This window comes from Nelusetta ayraudi, unplaced genomic scaffold, assembly GCF_046127955.1.
Source record: "Nelusetta ayraudi isolate G7.1 ecotype Tasmania unplaced genomic scaffold, CSIRO-AGI_Nayr_v1 ptg000329l, whole genome shotgun sequence".
NCBI classification, from domain to species: Eukaryota; Metazoa; Chordata; class Actinopteri; order Tetraodontiformes; family Monacanthidae; genus Nelusetta; species Nelusetta ayraudi.
This window is the reverse complement of record NW_027466373.1, coordinates 1-12,531: the sequence shown is the minus strand read 5'-3', so window position 1 is coordinate 12,531 and position 12,531 is coordinate 1. Positions and strand designations below refer to the sequence as shown.

General features: G+C 43.2%; 1 protein-coding gene across 1 annotated transcript; it reads left to right on the top strand.

Moving 5' to 3' along the window:
* Positions 1–396: 396 nt before the first annotated feature.
* Positions 397–12,381, top strand: LOC142882575 (uncharacterized). The gene is made up of 3 exons (XM_076017376.1): positions 397–490; positions 6,441–7,745; positions 10,902–12,381. Exons 1-3 carry the CDS (start codon positions 486–488, stop codon positions 12,196–12,198), a joined length of 2,607 nt encoding a protein of 868 aa, XP_075873491.1. The 5' UTR covers positions 397–485; the 3' UTR covers positions 12,199–12,381.
* Positions 12,382–12,531: the final 150 nt, after the last annotated feature.

Below are 12,531 nucleotides of genomic sequence, written 5' to 3'. Positions count from 1 at the left end.
AGGCTGTGGTGGTATGGCCATGCCATAATAATAATAATAATAATAATAATAATAATAATAATAATAATAATAATACATTTCTACACTTTTTTTTACTTACATAAACAATTAAAATAGAAAATACTAGAGACAAAATACAAAAAAAGCATTAAAAAAAACAAAATGACATAAAAATGCATTAAACAACAGGACTGAATGTAAAAGATGTGCAATTTATCACACTACTTAATCATAAACCAGGAATTGTGTCGCTATTATCGGGTGGAGAGTTGTGTTTTGACTCTTGACAAACGAAGTCCCTTATCTCCAGTCCTGGTCCTGGTCCTACACCCCGACCCCACCCCCTGCATGCTGCTCAGAGATTGACCTCAGGTTTACTTTAAGTTTCTGTTTCCTAATAAATTGGGAAGGGACACAGGCATAACTGGCTATAAAAGCAGCAGAGCATCAGACAAACACCACAGCCTGAACCCAGCAGAGGAACCATGAGGTGAGTCTGCTCTTCATATCTCAGCTCTTCACTGTCAAATACCAGGTGTTTTCTTTTTTTTTTTCAATTGACATTTTTATTGATATTCTGCAGCAATTTTGACAAAAGATATCAATTTCAAATATTATCAACCAAATATTAGCCTGAATATCTATTTTTAAGGTAAAAAAAAAAAAAAAGATAAGTAAAATGAAATTTAACAAAATAAAAAAAATAAAAATAAAATCGAATAAAAGCCAAATAAAACAAAACAAAAAAACCCTATAAACAAAAACGCCCAAAATAAACCATAAACATGAACAAGTAAGGAGTGAGGTGCGTTTTTTTTTTGTTTTTTTTTTCCTTAGCCTTGCATAATCTTTTATACAAAATTAGAAAAATAAAAGTCTGGTCTTTGTGGTGTGACATAGTCCATCCATTTCTTCCAGCGCAAAGCGAACAAGTCCTTCTTAAAGTTGACATGTGCAGTTAGTTTTTCCATTTAGTATATGTCCATTGGAATGTCCATCCACGTCATCTGCATTGGGCTTTCCCATGAGAGACATTTTCTGGTGAGGGCTTCTTTAGCCGCTACTAACAGAATGTTCATTAAATATTTGTCCCTCTTTGGCCAACTTTCTGGTACCAGCTCAAAGAAACAAATCTTACATCCTCGAGGCAGGTAAGTCCCAAAGATTGCTTGTGTTGCCTTGTGTATTTCCTTCCAATAATTTTCAATAACCGAACACTTCCAAAAGATATGAGAATGATTTGCGTTTGTATTTCCACAGTTTCTGCAACAAGTTGAGGAGTTATCTCTGTAGTGAGACTTTTGATATGGTGTTATAAAATATCTAATCATACTTTTCCAGCCAAACTCTTTCCAACTCTGTGAGCTGCTACACTTCCATTGACATTCCCATATTGTTGCCCATTCTTCCTCCGTCAGCTCTCGTCCTCCCTCCATTTCCGATCTTGTTTTAATATATAAAGTGGAGTGTGTTCTCATGTTAATCAGCCCTTTGTATAGACCCGATATTAGACCTCTATCTTAATGTGAATTATAAGCCCTTTTAAATGCACTTAGCAGCTGATTGCATTGTTCCGATGGCTTTTTTGTCCTTTCAACAAAAAAATGTCTCAGCTGCAGATAACGATAGAAATCTTGGGTCTCTAGATCATACTTCTCTTTAACTGTTTCAAAACTAAGTGATTATCCTTTATAATTGTGCACATGGCTGTCATGCCTGTCTTTGTCCAATCTTTGAATCTATTATCTCATTTATTTGGTGTAAATTGTGTGTCATATGCACACCACTTAAGGACCACAATATATTTTTCTAATTTGTATTCAGTTATCACCGTTTTCCATATTTTTAAAGTTAACTTGATCCATGGATTTTCTATACTTCTAGTAAAATCTGACAGATCACTATCAGCCATCAGGGCTTGTAAGGGAATGGAAGTTAAACCTTCTTTAATATTTTTCCACTGAGCTTCATAGGAAGGGTTACACCAGCATATTATGGTTCGTAATTGTGCTGCCCAGTAATAGTCTCGAAGGGAAGGAAGGCCCCATCCTCCTTTTGCTTTAGGCAGTTGCAAGGTTTTAAATCTGATTCGAGGCCTTTTAACTTGCCATATGTATCTGGACAGAATTTTATCCCATTCATTAAATTGCTTTAGTCCCATTTCTATTGGAAGGGTTTGGAATAGATATAGAAATTTAGGTAAAATATTCATTTTAATTGAGTCTATTCTTGAGCTAAAACCAAAGCATGGAATTAGATTCCATCTCAAAATTTCCTCTTTCATTTTCTTTTCTATCAGTACATAGTTGTGTTGATATAGTTCTGTAAAATCCTTCGGTATGATAATCCCCAGATATTTGAAATATTCTGTCTGCCATGCTAGATTATATTTATTCTTAATTTCGTCGTATCTAAGTAATTGTTTTACTTATATGAATTTTGTACCCTGACAGACAACCGAAGTAATCAAACGAATACATTCATTTGGGCAGAGATTTTGTTGGTTGACTCAAAAAAATCAATATATCATCTGCGTAACAGGCCAATTTATGCTCTTTTCCCTGAATATTAATACCTTTTATTTCTTTGTTTTGTCTTATGTATTGATTAAATGGTTCCAAATATAATGCAAATAATAGTGGTGAACATGCACAACCTTGCCTTGTGCCTCTTTCTAAAGTGAAGCTTTCTGACAAACTGCCATTTACTTTGACCCTGGCAGTGGGTTTATTATATAGTGCCTGTATGGTTTTAATCGTTGTCTCATGGAGGTTAAATCTGTGTAGGACTCGGTAAAGGAAACTCCAACTCACTGACTCGAAGGCCTTTTCGCGTCTACACTAATTACCATCGCTGCTGTTTTGGTTTTTTTGGATGTGGTGAATTATTTGTAAAGTCCGTCGTATGTTATCTTGTGTTTGACGTTTTGGAATGAAGCCAGTCTGGTAATTGCTTATTAAGTCAGGTAAGATCGTCAAGCTATGATAGAAGTACACAGCCTGTAGTCTATATTCAGAACAGATATAGGTCTGTATGATCCACATTCTAATTGATCTTTATCTCCTTTTGGTATGGCAGATATTATAGCTTCCCTCCAACTGGGTGGTGGTTTGTGCTTTCTTTAATGCCCAATTTAGTGTGGGAAGCATCACTGCTATTCGCTCGTCTTTCATCTCTTTATACCATTCTGCTGTGTAGCCATCTGAACCAGGCGACTTATTTAATTTCAGTTTACTTATTGCTATTTTTAGTTCTTTTTCTGTTATATCCTCAATCAATGTTTTATTTTGTTCTTTGTTTAATACTGGTAATTTCAGAGAATTTAGCAGACTATCTATTTCAGCGATGGTACATTCTGTCTTCTTAGTGTAAAGAGTCTTATAAAATGTCTCAAATGCTGCCTGGATTTCATTTAGTTTAGTTTTTGTTACCCTCGTCAATGGATCTTTAATCTTATGAATTGTGTTCTGTGCTATTTTTTCTTAAGCTTCCAAGCCAGCACTTTCATTGATTTTGATCCTCCTTTCATAATATCTTTGTTTAAGGAACATTACATTTTTCATAATCTCCTGCGTCGCCATATTGTTCATTTTGTTTCTCGTTTTCCTGATTTCTTCCAGTAAATACTGTGTAGTGTTCTCTTTATGCCTTTTCTCTAACTCTTTTAATTTGTTTTGTAATTCTTCTAATTTTTTATTTCTCATCTTTTTTTTTATAGGACGATATTGATATGATTTTACCTCTCAGGACAGCTTTTAGAGCATCCCATAAAATGGGAGGAGACACATCTCCTTTGTCATTCATATCCAAGTAGAAACCAATCTCTTTTTTAATCTGCTCTTTAAATTGAGGGTCATTAAGCAGGCTTGAGTTTAGTTTCCAATTATATATTTTTGCTTGTAATTTTAGATCTCTCGAGAGGCGAATAGGTGCATGATCGCTTAGGTCAATTGTTCCAATTTCACAGGTGTGTATTTTGTCTCTGTCTTTTCCAAATATTAAGAAATAATCTATTCTTGTATATAATTTATGGGGATGGGAGTAGTGTGTATAATCCCTCTGATTGGGATGTAGATCTCTCCATACATCTATTAAACCTACCCCTTGGAATAACATATTAATTTTCTTAATCATTGAGTTTGGACTCTGTATTTTCCCATTTGAAGTGTCTATTTTGGGTTGTAAGTGTATATTTAGCCCCCCCGCTTAATTGGAGTTAATAGACCATTTACATTATATGATATAATATGTATCTTTCCACTAGTCATACCCTGATTTTCCACGTATTTGTAAAATAGCAAAACCTTGAGCAAACCTTACACTCCTTGAACACTTGAACAAAATACAAACATTTGAGCTGTTTAGAACAACAGCTACATAAAGAACCCTTGAACAAATGTAAAAGATTAAAAAGAACAAAAAGAAAACGTAAACAAAAATGTCGACTTCCAATGGTGGGGTCTCCAGTGTGACCCTAAGTGAGCCCCGATGGAAGAGGGGCTTTGGGGGGGGGGGGGGGGTCTCTCTCACCATTAGGTGTGAGAGGGCCTTCATTTTTTGTCTAATTAATGTCCATTCTTTGCACAGCATAGGCAAGGACACCCGACATTTTTCCCTTGTTTTGTTTTGTTATGATTAAATATATATCCACATCTACACATAGACACGCATAAACACCTATACATATACACAAACATATCCAAGTACTGTATACCTTATGTGCCTTGTCAATTGTCCTCATGGCATTATGAATAAATTGAATAATATAAGAGAGAAAGCAAAAGTTGGATAATAGAGAACGGATGGAGAGGGGGAAAAAAAAAAGGTGAGGGAAATCAAGATAGAAAGGAAAGAATGAAGAGGGGAAAACACCTCATAATCGGATCCCTTGAACTCACGTGACCCTATAAGTACTCTTTCAATTTTCCTGTTCTTGACGTTTGTATGCCTGGAGTTTCACCTTGAAGTTCTGGCTCCGCCCCTTGTTCACCTTGCCCCTGCTCTTTCCCGATGTGCGCCAAGATCAACGTGGAATCTGCTCCAACATAGTCTCCGGGCGTTTGATTACCGTTACTGGGAATCCCCTCTTTGCCATGTCGCTGGTTGTCTCCTCCACCGAGCCGTATAGTACAGCTCCCTCTGGGTAGAAAACTCTCATCTTTGCCGGGAACGGGGTCTGGAACCAAATTTTCTTCTCCTTTAGCACCGCCTTTACCTCTGCGTACTCCTTCCGCCGCTTCAGACCCTCTGGCGCGTAATCGTGATCCAGATTAAGTTTGTTTCCCTGGTACTCGAATCCTCGCTTCTGCCAGGCGAGTTTCAATATTTCAATATTTCAATATTTCCTCCTTCGTTCTGTAGCTGGCCAGTTTAGCAACGATAGATTGGCCCCCTGGTGCATTTGGCGCGGGCTTTGGCACAAACGCCCGGTGCGCTCTCTCGACTCGTAGTTCAAACGAGTCGGATTGCTCCAGTTTGAGCTTTAATAAATTTTCTACGAAAACCACCATTGATGGTGTGTCTTCTTCTGTTCCCTCTTTGACACCGTGTATTCTTACGTTTTCTCTCCTGGATCGCCCCTCTAGGTCCGTTAGCTTGGCATCCATTCCGATGTGCAGTTTGAGCATCTCAGCTACTGTTTCTTCATTAGCTTGTAGTTTAGCTTCTGCTTCCTGAATCCTTTCTTCGGCTTCTTCAACTCTCTTGTTTGTTTTATTAATATCTTCTTGGATTCCCTGTAGCTGCACACCGTTATCTCTTCTGAATTCTCTGAGTTCTCTCAGTATGAGATCCAGACTCGCATCGCCGACTTGGTCCCCCTCGTCTGTCAACGCTTTGTTATCCTCTATGTTGTTGCTAGCGAGTGAGACCTCGTCGTCCTCGTCTTCGTCGTGTCGTGTGTTTCGTGTGAATTTCTTTTTGTTTTGGGATTTCGGCATCTTAAAGCCCAGATATTTGAATTTTGAACCTTAATTGTTAGAAATTCGAGTCGTTATGGGCTATTTTTATCTCAAGTCGGGAGCGCTATCTCCTATGCCGCCATCTTGTCTTAGAACCAAACCGGAAGTCAAATACCAGGTGTTTTCATGCGCAGCTACACACTCACAATGTCCGACTTCTCGTCTGCACATCTGGAGAATCCTTCATTTCTCTCCTTTCACCTCTTCACAAATTCAGGCGTTTCATTCTGACGTTCTTGGGTTGGTTACTGTGCGGACATCATTGATTGCAATCCAAACATCTTCATATTACATTCATGCAAACATTCATATATAGTAAGTATATTAGACTGTATTATATTATATTATATTATATTATATTATATTATATTGCACTTCAAAAACCCTCATCTGTACTTTCGCACTATTTAAATCTTTTTTTAACTTTGTGTTTTTGTGAAACCTATATTTAACTGCTTAAAACGTACATTTCCCCGACAGTGCCGCTCAGAACCAGTCAAGTCTGGAGTCCCAACTGGGGGCGCTGCAGTGCCACTTCACCTGGAGTCTGTTGAAGGACAGCAGGTCCAGACTGCCTCGTCTCCTGAAGCAGCTGGAGGACATCGGCACCGAGGAAGGAACCCCCTGGCTGGGCCACAGTTACAACCTGCAGGGCTTCACCCAGTGGGCGTTGGGCTCGGCCCAGGACGCCTGCACACTGTTCAGTAGGGCTGCAGAGACCCTGGAGAGAGACCCTTGGTTCACTGAGCCCTGGCTGCTGGTCAACTACAGCAACCTGGCCTGGCTGCGCCACCACCAGGGGGAGCCAGAGGAGAGCCGGGCTTACCTGGCCAAGGTGTCTGCCCTGATGGAACAGCATCCACCTCCGTCCCAGGACCAGCTCCACCCGGAGGTCAATGCAGAGAAGGCCTGGACCCTGATGAAGTTTGGCGAAGAACGCAAGCAGGAGGCCGAGGAGAGTTTCCAGAGTGCCATCCACAGGCGGCCTGACATGGTGGAGTGGAACACCAGCTACGTGCTGTTGAAAGTGAGAGCTTTCAAATTCAGACCCCTGGACGACGAGCTCTTGGACAAATTGAGGGAAGCCACCCGACTGGATCCGGGGAACCAGTACCTTTCCATCCAGTACCTGTATGACCGGTCCAAGAGAAGAGAGGATGGAGAGGATGTGGAGGATGAAGTTCGGGAGTTGGCTGAGAAGGTTCTGGAGAACCCGATCAGCAGCTACAGCGGGTGGAAAAGTGTCCTGAGGATTTACAGGGACTACGGCCTCTACAACGAGGCCATCGGTCTGGCTGATGAGGCCCTGAGGAGGCACCCGGACCAGCGGTACCTCAAGATGTGTGCCGCTCTCTGCTACAAATGGAAAATCTTTTCTTTCAAGGAAAGACGTCCTGAGCAACGCCTGATAGAGCGAGCCATCCGTCTCCATCAGGAGGTCATTAAGCTCTATTCTCAGGCTCTGAGTAAGAGAATCAATCTGGCAGACGTGAAGGCCAGGTCTCCCGAGTACCTGGACCAGGCCGAGGAGCTCTACCAGGAGCTGCTGCTGCAGACTGATCTTGAGCCTGCAGGTAAACAGATGGTCTACAACCGCTACGCCAAATTTCTCTTCTCTCATCGTCAGAATCGCGAGGAGTCAATTCGATACCACATGAAGGCGGCAGAGATTCCCTGCAAGTCCTTCTTCCGTGACGACAGCAACAACACTCTGAAGAGGATCGTGGAGCAAGGGAGGAACAGACTGTGTGGAGAAATCCAGGAGTTTCTGAGGAACCTGGATGACTGAGTGAGGACAGCTGGAGAAGATCAAAAACCATCAGTCCTCAACAAAGATTTGACGTATTTCTATTCAACATGACATAAAACATGTGTGTACCGCTTCATTGTAATCAAGTATTTAACCTGTGTGATGCTCTGCTCTGCTTGTCACTGCCCACACCTGTCACACCTGTTGCACTGGATCAATAAACACTGGAGTGACTTTGACTCAATGTTTTTATCTTTTTCCTCACTGGTGACTTGACACAAAACTCAGAAACATTGACAAAAAAGTAGAAACACCTTTTTAAAAAAGTTTCTTTTTACAAAAGGTTGCAACACCTCATAATCACAGCATGTTGTCGTTCACATCCATCCAACAGGAAGTTCCCCTGCTGCCTGCTGGTGGTTGTGGTGGTGGTGGCCCACAGCATCTTCATCACATCTCACACCTGGAGCAGGAACGGCTGTGTACATACATCAACACTGCATAATTACTGCAGCCATTAGCCAGGAGTTTGTGTCATCAGATAGTTACCAACACTCATTGGGGGTTTCAACCCTTGACCATAACACTGTTGCATGTTGGTTTTAACCAAGAAGGAGTCGTACAAAAATCCTAAGTTCTAGAAGGTTTAATACTGAAAAAACAAGCAATCATGTACATGGATTCCCCGTTGTTTGGCCAGAGGAGCAGTCCCAGTTGAACCACAAAGGAAAGTCTCAAGGTGACCTCCCAAGGGAGAACCAAGATCCTGGTACCAGACAGAGTTTATATGGGATGAACTCCTGACTGATTGGCTCATGTTTGTTTGCAGAGAGAGGTCGTGGTTGGGACTCAACCCCCCTGGTAGGCTTCTTCTGGACCCTCCTTATGATTTTGGTCCAAAACACGCAGTTGACGTTCTGAGAGTGTAATAGATAAAGAGAAAGAAGGAGGGAATGCCACCTGAACAGGAAAAGGTCAAACTCCCCTTCCTACCAATATGTTTTGGAGGAAGGGCAGTGCCCTTCAGTTGACTGACCACTCAACTCAGTACTCAAAGAACAGTGCCGTCTGTTTGAGTGACCACTGTCTCTGCCTTATCTTTATTGATCACTATCTGGACTTATGGACATTTGCCTGTGTTGCCTGCAGACGCCCTGTTTTTCACCCTAACAGACCTCCATGGTTCTCCTCTCCCTTGGGTTGGCTTTTCCCCATTTTTGAAAGCAGGTCGTGCCCAGACCCTGCCCGCTGGTGCAATGTGCTCTGATGATGTATTTTATCTTGAGATGTCCTTCCACTTGAGCCAGTGCTCTAGAGGCCTCCTACTTGCATCCTGACCTGGTGTTGACCTCTGCTTCCTGGACCTTGCAGTCACTTGAGTCCCTAAAGCTCATGGTGACCCTGCACTCTGCTACCCTGAGTCCCTCCACATGGGTAGTTGAAGTTGCCCAGATCTGAGGTAGGACCTGATGGATGTGAAGCTTGCAGGCACTCCAAGCCACCTCTGTAGGTGCTGGTTGGTTTTTCACTCCACTCCTTCCACTCTTGTTCATGGAATTTCGTACACCGTCATCAGCCACATCAGTCTGAGGAGCAGCCTGTGGTGGTATGGCCATGCCATAATAATCATAATAATAATAACAATGATATTTATAATAATAATAATAACAACAATAATACATTTTTAAACTTTACTTACATAAACAATTAAAATAGAAAATACTAGAGATAAAATACAAAAAAAGCATAGAAAAACAAATAAAATTACAGTAAAATGCATTAAACAACAGGACTGCATGTAAAAGCTGTGCAATTTATCACACAATTTAATTATAAACCAGGAATTGTGTCGCTATTATCAGGTGGAGAGTTGTGTTTTGATTCTTGACAAACGAAAGTCATGGTCCTAACCCCCCCGCCCCCCCTATTCACCCCCTGGGATGCTCAGAGATTGACCTCATATCCACTTCAAGTTTCTTTTCCTGCTAAATTGGAAAGGGAAACGGGCGTAACCAGCGACAAAAGCAGCAGTGGCAGCAGCAATAGCAGCAACAGAGCAGCAGACAAACACCAGAGCCTGAACCCAGCAGAGGAACCATGACGTGAGTCTGCTCTTCATATCTCACTCGTCTTTCAATCTCAGCTACACACTCACACTGGCCGACTGTGCTTATTCAAGGAAACCTACCGAAAAATGAAGATAAATTAACAAATAAGATATAAAACTCAAATTTCAAATAAAAACAACAATAGTACGAATACAATGTTATTGTCATGTGTGATTCAAGGAGAGCGAGGACCCAGTTGCTGATTTGGAAACGTTCAAATGTTTATTGACAAAACTGAAAATGATGCTCACAGGGAAAAACTCGCAATAGGTGACCGCTCGAGCTGCTTCTGAGGAAAAGCAACAAAAGAACAATAAGACAAAATCCCACGAGGGGCAGGAACTCCACAAGTCACTGAAAATGTCCAGGAGAAAAAAGTACGAACTGGTGAACAGGAAAAAGTCCTGAAATCACAGAGGGTGGGGGGGGTTCTTATGAGCGCTGCAGAGAGCCGAGGGCACGCAAGTGAACCGACTGGCACAGGGCAACGTTTGGCAGTGGATTAAGTAGCCAGGCTAGAGAGAGAGAGAGAGAGAGAGAGAGAGAGAGAGAGAGAAAGAGAGAGAGAGGGAGGGTGAGAGAGAGAGTGAGACAGAGAGAGAGAGAGAGAGGGAGGGAGGGAGAGAGTGAGAGAGAGAGAGTGAGACAGAGAGAGAGAGAGAGGGAGGGGGAAAGAGAGAGAGGGAGGGAGAGAGAGAGAGAAAATAGAGTTTGTGTCACACAACAAAAGAGGACATGAAGTTTATCGGCCGGTCTCTCCTTTCACCTCTTCACTAACTCGCTCGTTTAATTCTGACATTCTTGGGTTACTGACTGGACGTTATTGATTGCAATCAGAACATCTTCATATTATATTCATATCAACATTTATGTACATATCTTATATTATAATGTATAAAAATCATTCATATATAGTAGCATATATATGAATGTTAGCCTTTCTTTATTCCTCTCAATGCACAATAACGTCGGGTTTTGCCACACCAACGTTTCAATGCCATGGAAGGTGACGTGTGACCAATGAAAATCTTTCAATCTTCTCTCACACGTTTCAATAAAATAGAATGTACATTTCCCCGACAGGGCCGCTCAGAACCAGCCAAACCTGGAGTCCCAGCTGGTGGAGCTGCAGTGCCACTTCACCTGGAGTCTGGAGGGCAGCAGGTCCAGACTGCCTCGTCTCCTGAAGCAGCTGGAGGATATCGGCACCAAGGAAGGAACCCCCTGGCTGGGCCACAGTTACAACCTGCAGGGCTTCACCCAGTGGGCGTTGGGCTCGGCCCAGGACGCCTGCACACTGTTCAGTAGGGCTGCAGAGACCCTGGAGAAGGACCCTCGGTTCACTGAGCCCTGGCTGCTGGTCAACTACAGCAACCTGGCCTGGCTGCGCCACCACCAGGGGGAGCCAGAGGAGAGCCGGGCTTACCTGGCCAAGGTGTCTGCCCTGATGGAACAGCATCCACCTCCGTCCCAGGACCAGCTCCACCCGGAGGTCAATGCAGAGAAGGCCTGGACCCTGATGAAGTTTGGCGAAGAACGCAAGCAGGAGGCCGAGGAGAGTTTCCAGAGCGCCATCCACAGGCGGCCTGACATGGTGGAGTGGAACACCAGCTACGTGCTGTTGATGGTGAGAGCTTTCAAAAACAGACCCCTGGACGACGAGCTCTTTGACAAATTGAGGGAAGCCACCCGACTGGATCCAGGGAACCAGTACCTTTCCATCCAGTACCTGTATGACCGGTCCAAGAGAGGAGAGGATGTGAAGGATGAAGTTCGGGAGTTGGCTGAGAAGGTTCTGGAGAACCCGATCAGCAGCTACAGCGGGTGGAAACGCATCCTGGTGATTTACAGGGACTACCACCTCTACGACGAGGCCATCGGTCGGGCTGATGAGGCCCTGAGGAGGCACCCGGACCAGCGGTACCTCAAGACGTGTGCCGCTCTCTGCTACAAATGGAAAATCACTTATTTCGAGGAAAGACGTCCTGAGCAACGCCTGATAGAGCAAGCCATCCGTCTCCATCAGCAGGTGATTGGGCTCTACCCTGAGGTTCTGGGGAAGAGAATCGATCTGGCAGACGTGAAGGCCAGGTCTCCCAAGTACCTGGACCAGGCCGAGGAGCTCTACCAGGAGCTGCTGCTGCAGACTGACCTCGAGCCTGCAGATAAGCAGATGGTCTACAACCGCTACGCCAGATTTCTCTTCTTTCATCGTCAGAATCGCGAGGAGTCAATTCGATACCACATGAGGGCGGCAGAGCTTCCCTGCACGTCTTTCTTCCGTGACGACAGCCGCAACACTCTGCAGAGGATCATGGAGCGAGGGAGGGACAGACTGTGTGGGGAAATCCAGGAGTTTCTGAGGAACCTGGGTGACTGAGTGAGGACAGCTGGAGAAGATCGAAACCATCAGTCCTCAACAAAGATTTGACGTATTTCTATTCAACATGACATAAAACATGTGTGTACCGCTTCATTGTAATCAAGTATTTAACCTGTGTGATGCTCTGCTCTGCTTGTCACTGCCCACACCTGTCACACTGGATCAATAAATCAATAAACACTGGAGTGACTTTGTCCTGATGTTTTTTATCTTTTTCCTCACTGGTGACTTGACACAAAACTCCGAAGCATTGACAAAAAAGTAGAAACATCTGTCCATCCGTCTTCTCCCGCTTTATCTGGAGTCGGACCAACAGTCTCAGCAGAGACC